Below are 26340 nucleotides of genomic sequence, written 5' to 3'. Positions count from 1 at the left end.
AAATATAATAATTTTACAGAACATTGAATAATTTTTTCTTTGTTACAGGCAGCGTTGAACTCGCTGGAGAGAGAAGCCAAAGAAAATGTGTATGCGGTATTAGACCCGCATATACAATACGAAATAACTATTAATAAGCACGGAGAACCGCCAAAGCATTTGTCGCTATCTAAGCCCCTAACTCACCAAAGAGCACACGCGTTCGACACGCAACTCAATGAGATTAACAATAACGAATTCGAAAATAGATTCACCACATTCAAATCGGGACCGACGAAACTAAGACGATCGAATAGAAGCGATCGACAGAATAACGATCGTAGCTACGTGTGCAAAACGAACAACGATATCGAATACTCAAAAGACCCTTACTTTGGCGTCGCAAGAGATAACCAAATTAGAAAATCTAAAACCTACTCTCGCATGTATGAGCGTAACAACTCAGGCAAGAAAGACAACAGGAAAACTCAATTCGCTGAAGATAAAGATGCTAAAAAACTGTCGAACCGCGATTGGATTTATGAAGATAATAAGCATATTAATAAAGAACTAGAGAAAGAGCGATCCTTTGAAGAGTTAAAAGAAGAAAACGATGTGAGGCAAGATACAGATGACTACAAACCTCGGCCAGGTAAAGTCAGAGAAATCGCTTCGAGGTTTAATAGGAATAGTGCAAATGTTGGTCAGTCTGTAAATAGTAGTAAAGGTAGGCCGAAGCCGTTGCAAAGTTACGGCAACCAGGCTTATTTAGACCATGTGTTCCCTGATGCTGTAGAAATTTGAATAGGCTAGTTACCTAGAGTTAAAACAGCTATTCTTCATTCATCTTCAAACCTATATTTATGTTACTATTTAGTAGAATCTTACAAGCTAATATGACGCCACGATCATGTCGGAATGCACGAAGGTTGATATTGGGCTGTAGCGCGTGTCAGTTGATGTCTTTGGCGATCAAAAGGCTAACTAAATTATAAATCTAATTATACCTTGTTTCCTTTATGTCTTTCCTTAAATGCAACTTCAATGCCGTGAAACAAACATAATTGATCTATAGGAAACTAGCCTATTGTATGTGAACGAGAAATTTATCACATAGATCTCTGTATTAGTATTTAAATTACTCTTAGTGTAGTGATTACCTGAATAGACGTAAGTCTTGCTATCTGCTTTTATTTATTATATTAACTGGTTGTTCCACTTTTCACTGCCTAATGGTTGTAACTCAAATAAGACTATTTATACCATAGACTAAGATATACGTATTAAAGTTTACCATTTCAACAAACTCAATATTAAACTAAATAACATGCTCAGATTTTTACTACTTTACAGTTTACTAATACCGAAGAGTTATTAATCGTAATAGAGATGATAAAGTCTAGGAAAAAACGAACCCTCAAATTTTACAGCCTAAATAGATGGCGCTGTACTGCGCCATATGTTTTGTGATCATTGAATTGTCAAACGTCAACTTTAGACTACCAAATTTACAGCATAATATACGAAGACGTACAGCGCCATCTGGTGTAGGCGTCAAATTTGCAGCACGTCGTCTTAGACTTTTCACATCCTACACAATCAATGAATCTTTGCTAATATACATGTATATTCAATAATGCTTACTAATATGCGATATTGGCGTTCTTAGCTTGTAGCACTTAAGCGAGCCATACTACCTACTATAAATTATTTCTCTATTAAGTTTTTAAGTAAGTATAAACACAGATAACTGGACTACGTATTAAATAGACGTCTAAAGTTGATGAAGATTGCGGTGCGTCAGAATATAGAGTCAGACCACGCTAACTCTGCATGGAATTGCCTTTGGAAATGTGACGTTTGTGATGACTTTGTTTTGTCAAAGTCGCTGCAGAGTTAGCGTGGAGGGACTCTAGGCACTTTTTACATGATGCTGACACGGTGGCATATTATTTTCATTTGATGAATTGACAAATAATAAATATAAAAAAAAATGGTGAACATGGTTGGCGTGTTTTTTAAATAATGTTTAGCTTACTTGATTCTACCAAAAAGTCCTTTATAAACAATTTTTAGATTTTTACGTTATCTTTTTGTGATAAAATACATATGAAAAGCTGCAAAACGAAAAACAACTACAGAATGTTTTGTTAACAGGGCCGTCGGCCAGTCAAAAACCTAGTCAGTACAAAATACTTTTGCCGTGTCAGCGCCATCTAGTGAAACTATTACGACACGAATTACTTTTCGACGTTGCGCCTGTCTATAGGTACCTATTGTCAATATATTTGTAGTTTGGTTATCTGCGGAATAGTGGGCATTTTATTTATGATTCTGTAATTTCTGTATGTACTTAATGATATTTTATCCGAACTCTGTTAAAATGTATTCTGTCTTATAGGAACAAGTATTTCGTTACTGTTTACCTCTTTTGTGTATAGTTTCTATTTCTTATGTTTTGTATTGTTGAATTTTAACAACATTAAATAAAATAAATTGTAATTTATAAACTTTGTTTTTGTATTCAATTGTCACATCTGGGTATGTGTCGTTGCTAGATTTTAGATTATGATGAAATGCCGTTTTAGAATTCATCACTTCATAATCCTATATGGTTGTTTGGTTTGACTTTTACATGATGTGGCCAACCGATATTCCGTATTATGTAATTCAATTCAGTTAATTATCATATTGACAATGTAAAATAACAAGAGTCAAAATATTTAATAAAAATATAGCTATAGTGTAAACAACGTTATTTGCGGTATTTGACACATTATGACTGACGTATATAGAGATGTAACTAACGCAAATCGATTGTCACAGCAAGTGATTACGATTGGATGGCACGTAGACTGAGGTATCGAATTGTGACGTATAATGAATTTTTATTTGAGATTTAAATAAAGCTAGAATTATATGGTTTTCCCGCAAGCTACCGGTTGGTCGGTGTATTTAATACACCGACCGAGTAGGTCGCACCCATTGTCAAAATTGAAACTAACTGGGGATCTATTTTAAAGTTTATTTATGTTATTACTGTGTCAAATTTGTTGTCTGTTAAGTGACGATAAATATATCCATATTTACAGTTAATTATCCACCTTTTCCTTATTTTTATTAAAAGAAAAATGAAAAATTCATATCGATTTACTTAGACGACTACCGATTCATAACGGTGGTGTCCGGCCAACCCTAAAATTAAAAAAAAAAAGACGTAGAACGTAAACGTTCGCAGTGCAGTTGTTTTCCTTTGTGATTTCGATGTGCAAAACATTTTACGTAGTATTGCTGTTGTGAGTGACAGACGTCAAATACCGTAAATAACGTTGTTTACACTATAGGGTAGGGCGTCATCCGTCCGGGTTTCCCCGGATTTGTCCAAGTTTGGAGGCCGTCCGAGGAGGGGGAGGGGGGGCTTCAAAATGTGTCCGAGGAAAACTTTTTATGTGAGGAAACTTACCTTATCGATTTAATTCTTTACCGGCATTATTGTGTAAATAATAGTTAAAAACAGGGGGAAAACATGCGATTTACGCCAAATGTCCGGGTTCTGCGAATTTAGAGATGGCAGCCCCACTCCTGGGTCCTTCAAGAGCCTACGCGATCGATAATACTACGTCATAAAATTAATAATCCCCAATTGACTCCTCCCCTATTAAATAGGTTGACGTCACGCGTGTAGGATAACACCCGCTCCCTTCATTCCATGTTTAAGAGGAATGTCACGTCTGCCCTATTTGTCGCGAAGCCAGAAAAATGACTATTTGATACAGAAGGGACACATAGATGGGACGTAGAATTATTTTTGTACCTACATGTTTTTGCCAATCATCATCTTCCTAGCGTAATCCACTATTGACTTGGTAGTCCAAAATGCCAACCTAAAAAATCTAAGCAGTTTTTCTTATTCCTAAATAAAAATTAATTGTCAAAAAAAATGTCGGAAACATCCGACTGATAAAATTGGGAACATAAAAAATCTGAATGTTTTTAGTGCCCAGATTTATACATAAGTATACAGCTGCTATTTGGATAGGTAGGTACCTACCTTACTTAAACCAGACACCGGGTATTTTCCGTCAATAAAAATCCCACATTGTAAAATATTTTACGAAAATGTTTAGGTCATAAAACGCAGTCTAAGTATTATTTAATCATGAAATGGGAAACGGATATTTAATGTGTTTACCTCTTCCTCGATTGCAGTTCATAAAACTGACAATGCACGTTACACTTATTTACATATTGACAAAGATTATACTGATACCAGTATAATCTTTGTCAATCTTTGTCAATATGTAAATAAGTGTAATGTGCATTGTTACGCATCATCCGATGCGTAACTGAAAATTACCTACGGCTATTTTACACTTATTGAATGTACGAATGTTTATAAGACAAATGTGGTTATTAATATTCTGTACAGCAACTATCGACGGGGCGAATCTTGTAAACTGATGCTGGTGAACTGTTAGCCCTCTATGCGCTGAACCTCCTCGCCCCTCGGTCATCAAAATCTGCTCAGAAATACCTGCTGCACAGAACAAACATTATATGAATTTGAGTGGTTATTGTACCCACCCAAAAGACAAATCACCAACTTAGGCTGCTAAAATCACAACCCTCCCTTCTTTTTGCCTTATTCAGGTAAACAGTAGCATGACATCAGAAGAGTGTTCCATCTAAACTTTTTACATCTTACGTTACGTCAATAAGAAACTAGGCAGAGGATAGGTAATGATGTTTGGTACGATACCGGACGCTGACGAACTAATACCTACTTGCATTACGTTCGATTACTTCTAACATACGGTTGCAAGTTGTCATCTGAACGATAACGATCATGTTCCAAATACAATTTTGCCTGCTGTTTTTTTGTTTTTCCGTACATAACTGTCAATTCAGTGTTAGAGAAAAAAATACATGTGTATCTAGATGCGTCAGCAAGTGTTGTGATAGAGGATTTAACTTTGATTGGAAATTGGGAAAGTGTGTGTCAGCTAGTGATAATACTGAATTATTTACTGTGAAGAGAAAAGTGTATTATTTTGACAATCCTGTGGCTGAAGTTTACTTGAATGATATCTTGACTCCGGTTTACGGAAAAGCTTGTGTTGGTTTTTACCAGTATAATTATGAATTTAGATTGCAATTGGTGAGTACTTGTTATATTTTAGTTTTCACTGTCGGCCATGGTGAATAATCTATCGCTCAAGGAGAATTATGACGTTTTATCCCGGCTGCACTGTCACCTAGTGCCTGAATTTGTGGGCAAGTACGGTGTTAGACAGTGACCACACAAAATTAATTTTGTACCAATAAGAGACGTCTGGAAGCGATATTACAAAATGTTTAAATTATCGGAACGAAGGAAAAAAAATCACGCGATCTTTCAAAATACTAGTCCGGTCAACTGAGCTACCGAATCGTGACCAAGGGGCCGATTTTTGAATTTCGATCGCTCGATTTCGTCACTCGAAAATCGGTCGAAAACGGCGAATTGCAAATTTTTGAAATACGAGCGATAGAAATTGGGAATCGAGTGGTATTGACCACTCGTTTTCAAATCTATTAGTAGAATTTAAATGCCTAGTAGTGGAGATATTATTGAACGAAATACACGAAATCGGCGAGCGGTTGAAATTCAAAAATCGGCCCCCTGGCGGCGTAGCACGGTCGCGTTTTTATCGCTTGTCACCATGCCTGTCACGTTCTAACAAGTATGTTAGTGCAAAAGGGACGCGCATAGTGATAGTCGATAAAAATGGAACCGTGCTGCGCCCGCTGATCAGAGTTTTTATTCCTATGATTAAAAAATAATGTAATTCCACACTAAACGTTCACAATAATTGGTATAAAACCAATTTATTAACTTGCTAATTAATCTGTCAGCCGTGCCTACCGTTCAGCAGCTTTATAACGTGTCCGTCAAATTAATCCTGTGACACCGGGGACGCGTTAAGTTGACGTTTTTATGGCTGACACCCTTTCGGTTAACGTTGCCGAAACTGTTGCAAAGTAATTGGGCGAAGGGGGGGTTAATTTTATTGCTTGTAGATGTAGAGCTGATATGTTATTAGTACTTATGGTCAGCAAAACTAAAGGCTTAGCTTGTCTCCCCTCAGCTCCCCTCTGCCGTGCTAACAACATATGCAGTAATCGAATAAGTTCTTTATTTAAACGATGATTTTTATGCAACTACTGCACCTACAATAAGCAGGGCAGCCCTGCAATCCCTGCATGTACATGGTGGCCAAAAAATGACTGCATTTCCCGTTCCCAGGGAGGTTTTGGGATTATACTGAGCAACTTTTACTATGGGACCAACCCCTAAGACGCGAAAAAAAAATTTGTCTGTTTCATACATTTTGGCTGGTCCAATTTCTACGGGAGGGTTAACTTATTTTTCGCGATTTCGGGGTTGGTCCCATAGTTAAAATTGCTCAATATCCCAAAACCTCCCTGGCAACGGGAATGCACTTATTTTTCGCCAACCTGTTTATTACATTATCATACAGTGAACTAACGTGGAAGTGTGCAACTAATAAAGAATTGTATAATCTTGAAACGAGTTTAACCATTCTTTAGTAAACAGCACCCGGCAATCCATCGTGGCTATTTGTAATGTCCAGCTATCACATTATCGCCATCGCAACTACTGAAACAACCGTCACATTCTACGACCACAATATTTACTTTGCCGAAATCATCATAAATTGTGTAGAAGCCATTTTATAAAAGAAGAAGAATGCACCAGAGGAAATGATCCTAATCTGATACCATTTATTTTAGTATTCAAGGATGTGTCATCTGTCCTCTGTGGGCTGGCGCTCCAAACTCCCGGCACTTGACTGGGTATATTAATTCCTTGTTGACGGAACATCAATTTTGTTAATTTTCACGGACACTGCGTCAAGAGAATTTGCGTAATATTGTTGTAGTAGTGTTGTTATAATAATCAGGGATGTTACGGAGCTCCGGTTCCGTTTCCGTTAAGGCGGAACTTCCGTTTGGTATTACATATCCGTTTCTGTTCCGGTTCCGTTATGTTTGAAACGGAAGTTATAACGGATGTCAACGCTTCGCGTGGCGGCGGCGTACATCAAAAACAAACGTTCATACCAGTCATTCGCTCATCGCCCCGCTTGCCACGTGCTACGCTAATTTGTTGTTTGTTTGTATACTTTGTTTTATTCGTGTTATTAAAATTAAAATCGTATGTGTTCTGTTGTATACTGACTACTGACTGTGTGTAGTGTCACAAAATAAATAATAGTACTGGGTACTGAAGACTCACTCTCTAACAAAACGCGTCTGTTACGATCAGCACAGATATGGCCGCTAGGTGGCGACAGCGCCAGCGCCACGCGCGGCTTATGGCTTTCCCCAGAATTGGTATGGAACGGATGTACTTTTAGCTACCTGTAGCAAAGCGTCGAAATTGCGGAGTAAGCCACGCGGTAGTGTGTGTGGTGAATGTTAGTGTGTAAAAAAACGCACAATGAAGCCGAAATCAAGTTCGATTCGGAACTATTTTGATGAAGTTAGTGGGGACACGGCTAAGTGTAAACTTTGTCTGAAGGTTTACTCTAGAAAGGGGAAAACGACTACATCGTTAAAAAATCAGGCTCCGATTCTGGTTCCGGTTCCGTTTCCGTTTTCGGTTCCGTTACCGTTTTCGGTTCCGTTTCCGTTTTCGGTTCCGTTAAACTAAATTGAAAACATCTGTTTCCGTTTTCGGTTGCGATAAAACCACATCCGTTACATCCCTGATAATAATGTAACTAAATAAAACTAAAAATACCGATCAATACATTCATTAATAAATTAATTCATTTACATTTTTATGCCGATGTACAATTCTTCCCATTTATTGTAGAGTCTGTTCGGAAAAGTCTGTAAGATGTCCGGAAACATGTATTGATGGAATGTATTGGGCCCCATACATTCCACGACTATTCTCTTTCCGCACACACTCTAGTAGAGTTATTTTCTTTTAGTTAAAGTCACTTTGATCGATAAGCCCTGGTCCCAAAATTAGTGCCCATTGGAAACCAAGCGCAGATACATTTTTTTATTAAGAATCTAGACACGCGGTAGGGTGGCCAGCCAAGTTCAAAGAAAAAGGAACTGGCGACGCACCTACCATGTGAAATATCACGTCTCCTCTCACATTTATGTTTTTGTTGGGATGAAAACTTACAAGAGCAGTACAAAAACAGAAACATATTTTTAGAGTTATTTACTATAGAATTTATTCTTCGTGACACGCCATGGCTACAAGGGTATGGGGGCCTAGCTAAGATACCAATCGTTGGTAGGAAACGCCAATCGAAACATAAATAATGTATGGAACTATTCACGTGACTAATCGTAGCATCTGTCATCCCGATACATGTTTTTACTTTTCTTTTGGCGTTTTGTCGATGTCCGATTGACAATAGCCCCCAGTACGGATATAATGGTCGTTCTTGTCTACGTGACAGCGTGATAAAACGATGTCCGTCACTTTCTATCCCACGGTGTTAAAAAGTAACAGTTATTTTATCACGTGGATAAAAATGGATAAAGCCATCGGCCGTAATACGCCGGCAGCTTTCCATAAGCGTATTAATTTTTAAATTCTAAACTGCGCAATATGAATAGACCTAAGATAATTTTACTATAATAAATACGAGTAATAATACTAAGGGCACCCACATATTATTATATCCGGTGTTTAATTATCTTCTTCCTGTTGTTGTGTGATACGGTGGCTGGAGCTTATCTGCTTCAAATTATACACATTTTGTTTCCACTATAATTCCGGACCTTAATTTGACCCCAGGATTATTTACAAACGGAGCTCAAATTTATACTGGTTTACTATTGAGGCCATTTATTTGATTAACAGTCGTATAATAAAACAGCAAGCTTTTAGCAATCAAGTGGCTATCCTGCTCAAAGCGCAGGACCAATGACCCTTGATTAAAGCCCTTGCTACACGGTCGCCGACAAGCCTTCAGACCGCGTGGCCTTGGTCCGTCCCGGACCGTGTAGACAGTTGTTTCCAACAAAATTTGACCAAAACTGACCAAGGACAGACCAAGGTCAGACGGTTAGAAGGCTTGTCGGCGACCGTGTAGCAAGGGCTTAACTTTCATTAAAAATCAACAACAGGCCAAATATCTATAACAAACAGTCCAGCGCCTCATAGCCACTACACACCTCACACACGTAATTACATGCGTTTTGTGTTAGATTGCGGTATTTGATGGATTGATTGAATTCGTTGCACTTTCCTACTTTGCCGGCAATTATCTAAAATTGCATGTCATTTATTGCAAGGTCTGTACAGGCCTTAAAAACGTTCCAGTGATGTGCTTTTAGGCGGGCCAATATACAAAACTATGGAGAGTCACAAGCAATGTCCGGGACTAAACATTTATTATTTAATTCATTACCAATACGGAAATCGGTGTGCTTTTGACGCACTTATGCTGTTTATTTTCTACTTATCATAAAACATCGAGGGACTTTTTACGAACCTGTCGCATTCTTCTACATACAACCGGTTTTTATTTCTACACTAAAAATTGATCGGGCAGAATCTAAATCTGCCTAATTTATTTATACTAGCGATAGTAGCGATACTGGGTCAAACAGATCACTGTGTTATGTCTTTCCTGTAGACATACACAAGAGTTAAGGGCTATAAAGGTTAATTTTCTTATTTAACCCTTATCCACGTGAAAAGGTCCTCCTTTTATTTAGAGAACTATGATAAAATCATTGCTTACATGCCCACAAGCTGTTAACTATTGCCCACAGGAGAGAAAACTAGTGTGTTATCGCGAACAGCACATTTTTCTCTCCTGTGGGCAATAGTTAAGTGTCTACAGGAAAGACATAACACAGGGATCTGTTTGACCCTACTACATTTTTAGCCGCTGTATGCTCTTTTTAGAGCACAATTTATATTTTAGATCTAGTGTTATAGAGCTACGCTTCAAAATTATTGACTCTAGTATCTGCTCTACTAATAGAAATAATCTATATATCAACATCATCACGAGAAAAAACTAGACTAGAACAAATGTTAGAAAATAGTATCACTAAGAATTTCGACACCCACAGAATCTGGTTATAAAAAGTTTTCTGAATCTTAGAATAAGTAAATTATATTTGAAATAAATTACGTAAACATCAAACATTGCGCCAAATACTACTAATCGAAATTAATAACTAGCTTAAATCTAATTTAGAATTGCAGTCTTCCAATCTACATATCTATATAGAAGGTTCTAATAATCTAGCCGCAATTTGTCTCAAAAATGATATTGGCCAAGAAAGTTAACTAGTAGGTATAATATATCAATTGAACTTAAAAACCTCTTCTTCCTCGCGTTATCCCGGCATTTTTGCCACGGCTCATGGGAGCCTGGGGTCCGCTTGACAACTAATCCCATGATTTGACGTAGGCACTAGTTTTTACGAAAGCGACTGCCATCTGACCTTCCAACCCAGAGGGTAAACTAGGCCTTATTTGGGATTAGTCCGGTTTCCTCACGATGTTTTCCTTCACCGAAAAGCGACTGGTAAATATCAAATGATATTTCGTACATAAGTTCCGAAAAACTCATTGGTACGAGCCGGGGTTTGAACCCGCGACCTCCAGTTTGCAAGTCCACGCTCTTACCGCTAGGCCACCAGCGCTTCATTGAACAATCAATTGAACTTAAAAACCACTACCTAATTATTATTTTTTATACCACTTCGGTGACAAACAAGCATACGGCCCGCCTGATGGTAAGCAGTCACCGTAGCCTATGGACGCCTGCAACTCCAGAGTTGTTACATGCGCGTTGCCGACCTTTTAAAAACCTGTACACTTTTGTAGAACCCCATACTGTAGACCCTCGGGAAAACCTCGGAAGGGAGCTCATTCCACAGCTGGAGCGTCTGCGGAAGGAAATTCCTCTTAAATCGCACAGTTATACTAGACGATTAGGTACGTGCAGTGTATTTTAAACAAAAAAATATATAACTGCGTTGTCTACGCAAGTAGGTACAGTCACCTGCAATAATATGTTACACTATGAAGGCCGCAAAAATATCTGACACGACCTTATTTGTAGAGCCATAAGAGCGTGTCACATATTTTTGCGGCCTTCGAAGAGTAACAAATTAATGCAGGTGACTGTACGTACGCGCTTATTAATAGTACCATAACCAATATGAAATGTAGTGCACGCGTCCGTTTTGTAGGGTTCCGTACCCGAGGGGTGACAATCGGTTCAAAAACTTTTTTAGTATGGGTTAAGCTTGAGTCACGCTAGACCGGGCCGTGCCCGGGCCTAGGCGTCCGACTAATCATTTTCTATGACGGCTGGTCGCCCTGGTCAGTGACCACGCGGTGCTTTCCACAGAAAACAAAGCTCCGGAAGCTCCGGCCCAGCCACGGTCCGGACTAACGTGAGTCATCCTTTAAGGTTAATGCGACTTTCCCGTGGACATTTTAAAATAAGCTGAATATAAGGCGTAATTTTCGTTCTTTATCTTTATCGCCATGTTAAAACCTTTTACTTTAATATTGTATGATGAAAGTCTTAGAAAAATGTATCCAAATCGTTTACTTTTATAATGTCCACAGAAAAGACGCCGGTATTCACGAAAGTTTTTGAACTGCTTAGTAGCTTAGATTACCAATGTTGTGCGTCTGCTTGCCTTTCAGCACAAACTAAAGGGGCCCACTGATTAACAGTCCGCCGGACGGTATCGGCCTGTCAGTTATTCGGAACTGTCAAAATTTTGTTTTAACTGACAAGCCGGTACCGTCCGGCGGACTGTTAATCAGTGGGCCCCTTAAACCTTATATTTGGTGTACTGATAAAAAAATCTACCTACTGACTGCATCTATACCTACTTACAGGGCAATCAGTCGTCGGTTGCAAGAAAAAAATTAAATCATTGTAAAATATTGTGTAATGGTAAGGAACCCTTGGGGCATTTTTGTATATATACTGTCCACAAGCCAAATTACCGTCCGGGGTCGTAAAACTTCTCTTTCCCTCATACACGTTTGTAGCACAAATGAAAGAGATAGTCGTCAATTTGATTCGCGGGGATAATGTGTCAGTTTCTTTGTAAAGTTTTTATGCATCCGCACCCGATCAGATGAGTGATGACGTAGCCAATGTGAGCGCGCCTGTACCACGAAGCTCAGTGAAATAAAACCAGATGCCGGCCGGCCTTCTACCAGTACGATGCGAAAAGCGCGCGTCACCGGTACCGCGAATACTTACTTTTTAAAACTTTTTTTTAAGAATCAACACAAATATACCGCGAGTGAAAAAGTTTTAAAACAAACTTTTACAAAAATGCTTACGCTCCTGCTGATCGTGTTTTGTTTTACTACGATAAATGCACTCGAATGCTCGGAGAAGGACCGATACAATTTGACCGGATCAGTTGAGCGGGACGGTGTGTATACCCTAAATGGACTGCAGTTTTCCAATCATTACGTGTTTAATAAAGTAGTTGATGGCGTTAATCACACTTTCGGCTGCGATTGTAAAAGTGAACCTTGTTACGTGAAGTGTTGTCCTCTCGGTTATGTAAAGAAGTTTGGTGTTCCTGAATGCATACCGGCAAAGGGGACGTTGAAGGAACGTGTCCAAAACAATGAACTTACTCTCAATTATATTGACACTTACAAGAAACAGTTGGACGTTAAAGAAGTGAAGTTAATATATGGGATCGACTGTGCTTTTTATTTAGAGGATTTGAACTGGTATGTTCAGGAGGTGAGTTTTTTGATACACCTTTACATTTCTTATACTCTACTCAATGTAAGTATCCCACGCCACTCGTACAACGTATATATTTACTAAACTAAAGTTAGTCCTCTAAGTACCTCATTAGCCTCTGGGTCCGCTTATAGTAGAAGAGCCGGCCGCAAAATTTTTAACCGACTTGATACCACGATGAAATGCACAATGGTTTCCCAGAAAAGTTATGCTAAGTCCGAATTCGATAGTCTGCCACGGCGGAACTTGCCGAAAGTACGAAAAAGAAGGCCACTTCCGGTGCGAAAAAAGGGGCTGATTTAACCCATCTGATACCGAGATAGTAGTTATGGCAGCAGTTAGAAATTTACATGTAGACACAGAAAAGCGAAGTCTGCCACTATTTTTTTTGCCGGAAGTGCTTGGCAGACGCTCTCAAAGGTGACCATCGGGACCCCTAAATTAACCCATCTGATACCACTATGAAACCAATGCCAGTCGGTAGGTATGAACTCTCATGTCAGGAATATATAAGTCTGCCAAGGCTTTTCCTGCCGAAACACCATGGCAGACGAGATTATGTAAGCAAGGTCGTCATCGGTTACCCTACACTAACCCATCTGATACCACCATGAAACCAATTCCATTCGGTAGGTATGAACCCCCATTTTAGGAATATATAAGTCTGCCAAGGTTTTTCCTGCCGAAACACCTTGGCAGACGAGATTATAAGCAAGATGACCATCGGTTACCGTACACTAACCCATCTGATACCGCCATGAAACCAATTCCAATCGGTAGGTATGAGCCCTCATTTCATGAATATATAAGTCTGCCAAGGCTTTTCCTGCCGAAACTCCTTGACAGACGAGATTATGTAAGCAACATCCGCATCCGTGGGACCGGTATACGTGATTACTGTAGGCTTATTTATTACTTTATGCTTTTACATATTTGTATATTATTATGTTATTAATGAAATATGTTTATAATTTATTAAACCTATACCTAATACATTGGGAATTCATTACCTGCTTACGGCAGTAGTAGGGAGTAGTGGGTGAGTTCTGGCTCACTTAGCCAGGCCAACAGTCCCTCCCCCTTTTTTTCCCTTGTTGAGGCCCTGCAACCTTACCTTGAACCCAACCTAATGTCATTGTAGCTCGAATCTAACCTAATCTATTTTTATTGCTTTTAGAAAATATTCTAATAACAATTATCTACTTTTGCAAAGTTAAATGTTGAATTCTTTATTTCGCAAAATGGAATTTTAATGTGACTATAATGTATGTGCAATCTACTTAGAAACTGGGTTTAGAAATATAAAAACACACATTTTATATAGGATAATAAGTTTATTCAAGTAATATTCTGAACATATGAGATATAGTAACATCATTACTTATTCTGTGTACAGTGGAGAAAACATGCAAGTTGACATTTTTCGTTTTAAAATAAAGATAAACTAAACAGTATTTGCCACAAACCGATGTTAAAAAACTTTGCAGTTGTTGGTTGGCATAATACCATCTCTTACAATTTCTCTTCATTAACATTTTATGATACCTTCCTGTTTTTATTTACTTAATTTATTTTTTTACTTTTTATGTGATCGGTACTTCATTTATTTTAGATTTTGGGCTAATATTAGTTTGTTAACCGACTTCCAAATCTCAAAGAAGGAGGTTATCAATTCGGTTGTATGTTTTTTTTATTTTTTATTTTTTTTATGTTTGTTACTCTATATCTCCGTCATTCCTGGACCGATTTTGAAAATTAGTTTTTTGATTGTATGTATATGCATACAGATTGGTTCCGTTTTTGTCAAAACCCAGTTCTGATGATGGGATCCATGAGGAATCGAGGGAACTCCTCAAATTTTAAACGCATACATATAGTGATTTTTGGGTTTTTATCATCAAATTAAGCATACACATTCAAAAAAGTGACATTTGATGAAGTGCAACTGCTGATGATGATCAGAACGGAACTCTTCAACGACGCATAGTTCACGTTTGGCGATTTGTCGTCTTCGTTATGTTTGTTAAGCAAGTCAAGTTTTTAAGCCACATTTTTGTCAAGCTCGAGTTCTGATGATGGGATCCATGAGGAATCGAGGGAACTCCTCAAATCTTAAAGGCATGCGTATAGACATTTTTGTATTTTCATCAGAAAATCAAGGATTTTCATTAAAAACTGGCGCGTTTGATGAAGTGGAACTGCTGATGATGACCAGAACAGAACTCTTCAACCACGCATAGTTCACGTTTGGCGATTTTTCCTCTTCGTTATGTTTGTTAAGCAAGTCAAGTTTTAAAGCCACATTTTTGTCAAGCTCGAGTTCTAATGATGTGATCCATAAGGAATCGAGGGAACTCCTCAAATATTAAAGGCATAAGTATAGATTTTTTTTGTATTTTCATCATAAAATCAAGCATTTACATTAAAAACTGTCGCATTTGATGAAGTGGAACTGCTGATGATGACCAGAACAAAACTCTTCAACGACGCATAGTACACGTTTGGTGATTTCTAATTTCGATTTTGACTTGGACTGCGACCCGGACTCGGACCCAGAACCGGACTCATACCCGGATCCGGTTCGGACCCGGACTCGGACCCGGACTTGGAATCGAACTCGGACCCGGACTCGGACTCGGACACGGACTCGGACTAGGACCCGGACTCGGACTCGGACCCGGACTCGGAACCGGACTCGGAACCGGACTCGGACTCGGACCCGGACACGGACTCGGACACGGATTCGGACCCGGACTCGGACTCAGACTCGGACCCGGACTCGGACCCGGACCTTGACCCGGAAAACCACTATAATATATATTATATTATAATTATTATTATTACACGTAAATTTGTTCACGAAGAAACCGTGTACCGACTCTTCATGCCATTATATTTTTAATTTGCTGTTATTCTCTACAAATCGACACTAAAAGTATCAAAATATCAAAATATGGAGTTCCGTTTGAGAAAGAAGCAAAACAATTTTGTCTTTGACAGTAATTGAATTATTGTGTGATTTTGAAAGCTAGACAATTCAAGATTTATATTTTTACTCACAAAGACAACACAGAAATTCAATCTCAAATGTAAACCTTCGAACAATTTCCATACATTGACGACATCACTCAAAATTCTTCTTCAAGTCAGATGCCCGCTGGGGCTGCACCGGAGCACACGTATAATTCTTCAAATAAAAATGACAGCTTGATTTGACATTAAATCATATACGCACACGAGAAAGTATACCAGTAGATAAATTGTATTTCAAAAAATAGGGTACATAAATATCAGCTCGCGTCTCCTTTAAATTTGATTTGCTGTTATTTACGGGTCATAATGGTTGAAAACCTCAGTAAACTATCTTAAAACAATACGATTACAGTCGAATTTAAGTATTATGTTCCTTCAAATCAAAACTCGCTTAAAATGAAAAAAGTTTAAAGACTCATCCTTTACTGATTGGGATTAATTTTCATTTTGCGTCATTTTAAAAACGTATTTGACTTCTGTACGTCAATTAATTTTGATGACAATTGTAATCTTGTAATATATTATAGAACTTTTATCTTAAAATATTGCCTATTAACAGGAAGCGTTATGTAATTCGTATAAGTAATACCTGAAAGTCTTGTACCTAGATCTGTAATACCATGGATTGCGACGAATAAATGATTATGATTATGCCGTTCGTTCCGTCTATATGTATAATGCGTGTACGTGCTGTTCTCTGAAAATCTTCAAGAAAATCCTAATATACAGTCACCTGCAATTTATGTTACACAACACACAACGAAGGCCGCAAAAATATCTGACACGATCTTATTTGTAGAACCATAAGAGCATGTCATATATTTTTGCGGCCTTCGAAGAGTAGGTACCGGTCATTATCACCAACTTTGCCCGCATTAAAAAAAAAACACGAATTTCTCAAAAAAAAAACAAATCGTAATTACTTTTTTTGCTCAGCACGTCCATTGTGATCAAACGCATCAGTTTATTTGAAGAAAAAATATTTTTATCGTGTTTTTACCCATTTTTTTGCGTTTTAGAGGGTGGGCAAAGATATCCGGAGTTTTCGCCAACATTGCCCACGTCAATTTGGTATTCAAATACAGCTCGTATGATGATGATGTCTAAGGATCACTGGTTTTGGGCAATCCTACCATTCCCTGTTAATAACTTAGCGATAAGTGTAAAAACTTTTAAATAAATTTGCTGGGCAATGTTGCCTACCCGTTTTTGCTCATTTCCATATAAGGCTCGCCTAAGCATTTTACAAAGGCTAGGGTTGTCACTTTTGAGAAAATCTGTTACAATAGTTTAATGGCCAAAAATATGATTTTTGCTGTGTTTTTCATTAGTTAACGGGATAAAACATCTAAGTAAAGGATAATAATACAAATTAAATACAGTATATATTTATAAACTTACTTTAGTGTACAAACATAACCTTATTTTACATGCGAAGTTGGGTAAATTAGATGAAAGTGACAACCCTAATCCGTTTTTGGTGGTGGGCAATGTTGGTATGGATGCCAAATCACCGGATTACTTTGCCCACCGCTAAAACTCGCTAAAAATTACAAATTAAAGATATCTTATTGATACTGTTTTAACACCCCCTGGCACTGATTAAAATAACCGACTTGGTTTCACATTACATCTCAAAACTTTTTGAAGTGAAAATTTCTTTAGCGGCGTGTAATAGTGCCCTTGCGGCCTATTTGCTGAATAAATGTTGAAGTTTGAAGTTTGCATGCCAAGTTTCGTGCTTTCTGCCGGATCGGACAGGATTTAGGATGGGTCAGACCAGGACCGCATTCTTTCAGGTTCATCTTTTATTAGCCAGACTCTACCTCCATACTAAATCGAGCTAAGGAGTCGCACTATAAAGAAATATTGAACATTTTCTTTCAAGTTGATATACAGGGTGTCCATGCATTAGGGTATTTATATTCAATATTCAATAATTTATTCATAAAATCAATACAATTTTACACGTCAATGGTATTTAGAACCAGTATACAAAGTATCATAACAAATTACGATTTTTTTACTTTGGAGCAACCTGTATGTGTTAGTAGCTCCTGAGGTAATAAATAGCATGACTAGATTTTGCCCTGTGCGCGGGGCCCGAGGGCCCCGCGGTCTTCTTGTAGTTTGTTGTTGGTGCTGTTGTTTTTGTTGTAGTAGTAGTAGTAGTAGTTTGTTTTCCAAAGGGAAAAAGAAATAAAGTTGTACTTTTGCTAGGACGAAAAGATCCGCGTGAAAGAACTACATTCCCGCAGCTCGGCCTGGCCTCGCGTGCTTGGGAACTCGTAAGGGACGCTCCGGGCCTTCGGCCCTACGCGGAGCTCGGCCTTCGTCCTTCGCTGGGTTTCGAAGCTCAGCGTCGGGCCTTCGGCCCGCCGCTTCGCTTATTAAAACAGTTGGGAGGGTTGGTTTTGCTTCGGGGCTTAAGCGGGAAGTTGGAGCTTAAACACGACCCAATAGGAAAAGTGTCTTAGACAAGCGAAACGGCGGGCCGAAGGCCGAAGGCCGTAGGCCAACTTCCCCCTCTCGTGTGACGCTTCGGGCCTTCGGCCCTACGCGGAGCTCGGCCTTCGGCCTTCGCGAGCCTCGACGCTTCGCCGTCGGGCCTTCGGCCCGCCGGCTTCGCTTATCAAGACAGTTGACTTTGTAGAACGCTTGGGGGAACTGCATTCACGCAGCTCGGCCTTCGGCCTCGCGTTTTGGGAGTCGGGGTGGAGGCTCCGGGCCTTCGGCCCTCCGCCGGGGTCGGCCTTCGGCCTCCCGGCCTGAAGCTCGCCCTTCGGGCTCGCTTAACACACTTTTTGTATAGGATTTTGCTTTGTTCGTCATTCCCGCAGCTCGGCCTTCGGCCTCGCCCAAAATTACTGGGGGCGGGGCACGCTTGGATATTCGGGGTGAAGCTCCGGGCCTGACGGCCCTACGCGGGGTCGGCCTTCGGCCTCCCGGCCTGAAGCTCGCCCTTCGGGCTCGCTTAACCTACTTGGAAATTTGAATTTTGCCCTTGTCGCCCGCCATTTTGGATTTTTCCAAAAAATTTTTTTACATGGTAATGCTGGGCCCCCTAGCTCGCCGCATGCCAAATCTCAGCGCACTCGGACCAACTTGAAAAATTAAAAAAAAAAGTCGGCCATTTTGATTTTTTTTTAATGCAGTTTGATTTGTTTCGGGGCCGTCTATGACATTTGGTCGAGCACCCCCCCACCTACCTCGCACCGTTTAAAAGTTGCCATACAAAATTAAAATGACCATTATTTCCGCCATCTTGGATTTTTTCCAAAAAAATTTTTTTTCATAGGAATCTAGAGGCTTCTATCTCTCGCCATGCCAAATCTCAGCGCGCTCGGACCAACTTGAAAAAAAAAAAAAAAAGTCGGCCCGTTTGAAAATTTTTAAATGCAGTTTATTTTGTCTCGGGGCCCTCTATGACATTTGGTCGAGCACCCCCCACCTATCTCGCACCGTTTAAAAGTTGCCATACAAAACAAAAGGGGCCATTTTTTCCGCCATCTTGGATTTTTTCGAAAATTTTTTTCCCATACGAATCTAGAGGACCCTGAGATTCCGTGACCAAAATTTCAGCGCGCTAGGACAAACTTGAAAAAATAAAAAAAAAAATTCAGCCATTTTGAAAAAAAATGGCGGCGTCAAAAACTGCCAGGGTCCCTCTATGACATTTGGTCGAGCACCCCCCACCTACCTCCCACCGTTTGGCCGGGCCGTCGAACATTTTTCTGACCGGAAGCGGTAGGCCAAAAGTCGGAATTTTCTGAAGTCACGAGACCGCCCTCTATACGACCGTACCAAAGTCTAACACCCCACGAACCTCCTTCTGGGAGAACAATCATGTCAATTAATCAGTCGTGTTGCAGCTTTAAATAAGATTAATTATTAATTATTAAATTATTAAATTAAATTAAATTAATTAAAACTTTCTTCGACCGTTTTGATTATCTTTTTTATTTATGACATTAATAAGATTCTGACTTTTGACAAATGTCATCATTGCCGCACATTTTCAAACAAATTGTCAAAAGCACTGCCAATGATTAATACAGTATGTTTCTTTTTGTTGTCGATTATTGGAATTAACTTTTGTTTGATAATTTAATGTTTTATCTTTTGTTCTAATTAAAAAGAAATTACCGTTAGAGCATTTCTGAGAAGTAACCCTATGTGGGATTTCAGGGTTTGTCCAATGGCTAAGGTCACCCTGTATTTAAAAACGTAAACGTTAAAGTTTTTGGGATATATGTATAGTAGACTATTTATACTCCACATTGATACCATAAGAAGTTAATAAAACTGCCTGAAAGTTAGAGAGGACTATGGAGGAGATTACTGTTTACTAGCTTTTGACTTAACTCCTGGCCCCTGTTTCACCAACGTGACAGGTGCGACGAATTGTAAAATCACTGTTGCTGACGTCACAGGCATCCATGAACTACGGTTACCGCTTACCATCGGGCGGGCCGTATTCCTGTTTGCCACCATCATTGTATTATTAAAAAAAAACTTTATGATATCGGAAAAAAAACAGATATTTCTCTTGCTAAGTTTATGACAATTGTCACAGAAACACTGCAATTGTCACGAAATTCCGACATATAACTCATTACCTGTCAAGAATTACCTACAATTCTTCTAGATCTTTGACAATTGTCAGAAACTTCACAGGAGAAATATCTGTTTTTTTCGATATAATAAAGTTTTTATTAATAATACAATGATGGTGGCAAACAGGAATACGGTCCGCCCGATGGTAAGTGGTAATCGTAGCCCATGGATGCCTGTGACGTCAGCGATAGTGATTTTACAATTCGTCGCACCTGTCACCGATGTGAAATTGGGGCCTGGCCTCTATTTCACTACGGTGGCAGGTGCGACACTTGACGACATCACAGTTGGTACTGACGTTACAGGCCTCCATAGGCTACGGTAACCGCTTATCATCAGACGGGCGGTGTGCTTGTTTGCCACCAACATGTTAATAAAATAAAAACTCCATTATATCGCCAAATACTAAGTACTTATTTTGCGAAGCTAATGACAATTGTCACAAGAAACACGACAATTGTCGGTAATTCTTGACAGCAAATGAGTTCTGTGTAACACTATATGAGTAAAATGAATATAGGCGTGGAATCGAATGTATTTGCAGCCAACAAAATGCCAATGTTTGTTCAGCTACCTGTTCACCTGTTTAAATTGCTTATTATCAATTTAGATCCGGATTTTAAACCTGGCTGACATCGGATAGCCATTTATATTGATGTCAATGGTGTTGGTGAATATTTTAATTCATTCGGGCGAAAACCGGAAGGTTGGTTGGGTATCATAAAATGTTCATGGAGAGAAATTGTAAAGGCCCCAGTACACAATGGGCCATTGCCGGCCACTCCAAGGGACGCAGCCATGCGGTAGAATGAGATAGCAATATCATTTGCTCCCTCTAACGCATAAATGCGTCCCTTGGAATGGCCGGCGATGGCCCATTGTGTACTGGGGCCTTAAGATATGGTATTGTAATCAACAACTGCAAAGTTTTTTTTACATCGGTTTGTGGCAAATACTGTTTAGTTTATCTTTATTTTAAAACGAAAAATGTCAACTTGCATGTTTTGTCCACTGTACACAGAATAAGTAATGATGTTACTATATCTCATATGTTCAGAATATTACTTGAATAAACTTATTATCCTATATAAAATGTGTGTTTTTATATTTCTAAACCCAGTTTCTAAGTAGATTGCACATACATTATAGTCACATTAAAATTCCATTTTGTGAAATAAAGAATTCAACATTTAACTTTGCAAAAGTAGATAATTGTTATTAGAATATTTTCTAAAAGCAATAAAAATAGATTAGGTTAGATTCGAGCTACAATGACATTAGGTTGGGTTCAAGGTAAGGTTGCAGGGCCTCAACAAGGGAAAAAAAGGGGGAGGGACTGTTGGCCTGGCTAAGTGAGCCAGAACTCACCCACTACTCCCTACTACTGCCGTAAGCAGGTAATGAATTCCCAATGTATTAGGTATAGGTTTAATAAATTATAAATATATTTCATTAATAACATAATAATATACAAATATGTAAAAGCATAAAGTAATAAATAAGCCTACAGTAATCACGTATACCGGTCCCACGGATGCGGATGTTGCTTACATAATCTCGTCTGTCAAGGAGTTTCGGCAGGAAAGGCCTTGGCAGACTTAAAAATTTCCGAAATGAGGGTTCATACCTACCGACTGGAATTGGTTTCATGGAGGTATCAGATGGGTTAATGTAGGGTAACTGATGTACACCTTGCTAACATAATCTCGTCTGCCAAGGTGTTTCGGCAGGAAAGGCCTTGGCAGACTTAAAAATTTCCGAAATGAGGGTTCATACCTACCGACTGGAATTGGTTTCATGGAGGTATCAGATGGGTTAATGTAGGGTAACTGATGTACACCTTGCTAACATAATCTCGTCTGCCAAGGTGTTTCGGCAGGAAAAGCCTTGGCAGACTTATATATTCATGAAATGAGGGTTCATACCTACCGAATGGAATTGGTTTCATGGCGGTATCAGATGGGTTAGTGTACGGTAACCGATGGTCATCTTGCTTATAATCTCGTCTGCCAAGGTGTTTCGGCAGGAAAAACCTTGGCAGACTTATATATTCCTAAAATGGGGGTTCATACCAACCGAATGGAATTGGTTTCATGGTGGTATCAGATGGGTTAGTGTAGGGTAACCGATGGCGACCTTGCTTACATAATCTCGTCTGCCATGGTGTTTCGGCAGGAAAAGCCTTGGCAGACTTATATATTCCTGACATGAGAGTTCATACCTACCGACTGGCATTGGTTTCATGGTGGTATCAGATGGGTTAATTTAGGGGTCCCGATGGTCACCTTTGAGAGCGTCTGCCAAGCACTTCCGGCAAAAAAAATAGTGGCAGACTTCGCTTTTCTGTGTCTACATGTAAATTTCTAACTGCTGCCATAACTACTATCTCGGTATCAGATGGGTTAAATCAGCCCCTTTTTTCGCACCGGAAGTGGCCTTCTTTTTCGTACTTTCGGCAAGTTCCGCCGTGGCAGACTATCGAATTCGGACTTAGCATAACTTTTCTGGGAAACCATTGTGCATTTCATCGTGGTATCAAGTCGGTTAGAAATTTTGCGGCCGGCTCTTCTACCATTAACGAATTTCCTCCTCCACATCACGCGGTTTTCGGCTTAGAGCCAACGGGAGTGGTCATTTCTCCATACAAACGTACTCCTCGTTTTCCTCCGTGGTTTTTGAAGCTAGAGCAATGATTTTTTCAACACAGATTAATATTGTCAATATCTGTATCGGACCGTTTTGCTTTTTTTGATATTTTTGTTTTTTAAGGCGCTAGAGCCCTTCAAAAATGGCCTAATGGCCTAATTGACTATGCCGCAATGAGAGGCGTGGCATTCAAAACTGATATCAATTAGCCAAAAAAGCAAAACGGTCCAACACAGATAATTTCATAATCATTTAGATTTCCAAATTTGGTTACGATTGGTTAAGTTTTGGAGGAGGAAACAGAGGAGTACGAAACCTCGATTTTTGAGATTTTTACGCAGGATTTTTCGCCTTGTCCTTATCGCACTACTTTTAGGTGCCGCTTCCGTTAGCGAGACGGGTATATTTACCTAAAATATTTAAAACTCAGCTCCTGTTTCGTCTTAAGTCTTTCAAAATTTAAATTTGGGATGGGAAGTAAGTAAGTAGCTTCGAAATTTAGAACAGCAACTTCACATTTAATCTAGTGTCCGACCGAAGGTTCGGTTTCGGTTTCGGTTTCGGCCAGTTTCGGCCAAAAAAACATGTTTCGGTTGTAGTTTCGGTTTCGGCCAAAAAACGGCCGAACCTTTCGGCCGGGCCGAAACTTACGAAATGGTACTTCGTACTATGAAACTAAACTATGTGTCAAAGACCAAAAGTTGGGGAATAAGTAGGACAACAATATTAATATGTACCTACATATTCTGATTCATGTACAGAAATTAATTGGTTTATTATAAAACACAATTCCACTAATGAGGGCGCCAGCCGCCACTAGACGGTCGACGCAGTCTTAAGAGGCTGTTAATACCTATAACGCGCACACTGTCTAATTGTATCGGAGTAAATGAGATAGCACTGTCGCATGTTACTGGGCCTGAGCAAAGGAATAATAAGAAAACACATCATCTTCCTCGCGTAATCCCGGAATTTTTGCCACGGCTTATGAGAGCCTGGGGTCCAATTGACAACTAATCCCAAGAATTGGCGTAGGCACTAGTTTTTACTAAATCGACTGCCATCAGACTGGCCTTCGAACCCAGAGAGTAAACTAGGCCTTATCGGGACTAGTCCGGTTTCCTCACGATGTTTTTCCTTCACCGAAAAGCAAATAGTAAATATCAAATGATATTTCGTATATAATTTCCGAAAAACTCATTGGTACGAGCCAGGGTTTGTACCTGCGACCTTCGAATTGAAAGTCGCACGCTCTTACCGCTAGGCCACCAGCGCTCAAGGAAATATCTCGCTTTTTAATACAATGGACATTGGTTGGAGTCTTTGCTCAACTACTTATCCTGAAGCCTGAAGCACGGCTTTGACTTCGCATGAAAGTTCGCCTAACTGGGGCACTTCGGACGTTTAGGCCCAGGTGAAGATCGGTACCCGGCCTTGCGATATTGTCAACAAAAAATTCGCGCTCGCTGCGCTCGCGTTTTTGATTGACCCTGTATCTACATGTTGGCTTGACTGGTGAATGAATAGAGTTAGACCATGAAAATTCTGCAATTATTTTGATAGCATAGGCAGTGCAACTAGTGCAAATGTTATTTATACGTCATAATTTCATAGAAGTTTTGACGTTAATTAATTTTTGACGAATTATCTTGGTTTAACTCTAGTAATTTCCATAAAAAAAACTGCTTAAGTAACATCAATTTCAAGGACATTGGGTGTTGACAGCCCCATAATATGTGTGTAAAAGGGGTTTTATGACATTTTTTCAACGATTTTAACAAGTCTACAAAAGGTTCGGTTTCGGTTTCGGTTTCGGCCGAAACTAGAGCCAAAGCCGAACATTCGGTTTCGGTTTCGGTTTCGGCAAAAAAACATGTTTCGGTCGGACACTAATTTAATCCTATAGGTATTTAAAGGAAGGATATAAAAACTCGGTGAAGTAACTGACTACTGACCAAAGCAAAAAAAATCGTTGGTAATTTGGTAGTGCTCAAAGCAGCAAGATCTTTTGTCGCTTATTATAATATATTCTTTTATGGTTTTTCAAATATTTTAAATGCTTTTTAAACTGATTTCGTGACTTTTTAACTTATGATAATATTGATAATCTTTAAATAGTTAACTAATCTATTGTGTAATTAGAAAAATGCCTTTGTGAAGCACACGCTTGTGATAAAGAAGAAAAAGAGTTACATACTTTTGATGTTATTGTTCAACAGAACTTAATCGCGTATTGTATTATAGTCCGACAAGAAATTGTAGAAAATTATTGAGGGCGCCACTTCCTACGTAACTGTCACATTTTTGACGAAAAATGCTTTTAAACATGGCAACAATTTAGTATGGTTTTTTTTTGTAGTGTTTGGAGTTCCACATTATTTATTTTCTACTTTTTTATTTCGCACTTATACCTAGATATGAGCATATTTGTTTTGAACATGACGTTATCCTCCAGCGTTTCTTTAAAAAAATCGAACTAATTTTACCAGATAGTATGATTTAATAGTATGCGCATATGTTTTAAAAGTTTTTCATGTCAGGTTCATATTTGCATTGCAGGGTTTCTCAACATTTAGATTTTATTTCGTGATTCTGTTTTCACCGTCGTAATATAGAGATGAGGTCTGTTTCAATCATATATATGCTCCAGTTTATTCTGAGCCAACAATAGGTATCGACGGTTTCTTTAAACTGCTAATTTTTCTTGTATGGTGGGCCGCTAGAGCTTGTATAAATGTCGCAGTCGGATCGTATAATCCGCCGTATTACATTACGGCTAGCCGTTTTCAAAAACAGGGGCGTTTTGAAATGCGGCGGTTTAACGATTAGCCGGATTGAATGCGGCTGAATGAGAATCCGTCGGAATGTATTCGGCGCCATACGTTCTTCAACACGGCTAGCCGTAATGTAATACAGCGCGTCATTAGCCGCCGCTTTGACAGTTTTTAGTTCCCATTTTTAACACTCGTGGCGCTGCCTGACATAACAACAACAAACTATGAAAAACGCTGGGGTGTCCATCAATCTGGAGTTCGTCGGACTGTTTCTTTTCAAAAAACATTTCCTTCGCAACTTAACTAGACGGAGCTCCGCTTCGCGGGGCTCCTTTTTCTGAGCGGTTTGCCCTTCGGGCATCTGAAGCTACCTAACGAACCTAACCTACCTACCTATTGATTTAGTGAGACGTCCGTGAAAACATTACACTTTGGGGAAAAAAGCGTAGGTAGGTAAGTAGGTTAGGTTCGTTAGGTAGCTTCAGATGCCCGAAGGGCAA

The 26340-nt window shown here is 39.3% G+C and overlaps 2 protein-coding genes across 6 annotated transcripts in view; both read left to right on the top strand.

Moving 5' to 3' along the window:
* Nucleotides 1–2489, top strand: part of LOC134796191 (hemicentin-1) — a 92250-nt gene extending 89761 nt beyond the window's left edge. For 2 of the 3 annotated variants that reach the window (XM_063768204.1, XM_063768203.1), the window contains exon 15: nt 49–2489. In XM_063768204.1, the coding sequence (XP_063624274.1) occupies nt 49–783 (735 nt within the window). In that variant the 3' untranslated portion in view covers nt 784–2489. The remainder of the gene's footprint in view (nt 1–48) is intronic. The other variant, XM_063768205.1, reaches the window with a different exon arrangement.
* Nucleotides 2490–4795: 2306 nt separating this feature from the next.
* Nucleotides 4796–26340, top strand: part of LOC134796171 (G-protein coupled receptor Mth2-like) — a 61241-nt gene continuing 39696 nt past the window's right edge. The window contains exon 1 of one of the 3 annotated variants that reach the window (XM_063768153.1): nt 4796–5137. In XM_063768153.1, the coding sequence (XP_063624223.1) occupies nt 4826–5137 (312 nt within the window). In that variant the 5' untranslated portion in view covers nt 4796–4825. Of the gene's footprint in view, nt 5138–12073; nt 12768–26340 lie in introns of those variants that run through there. The other 2 variants (XM_063768150.1, XM_063768148.1) reach the window with 2 other exon arrangements.

This window comes from Cydia splendana, chromosome 13 (assembly GCF_910591565.1).
Source record: "Cydia splendana chromosome 13, ilCydSple1.2, whole genome shotgun sequence".
Lineage (NCBI taxonomy): Eukaryota > Metazoa > Arthropoda > Insecta > Lepidoptera > Tortricidae > Cydia > Cydia splendana.
Note: the sequence above shows the minus strand (reverse complement) of the source record. Positions and strands in the feature narration are given on the sequence as shown.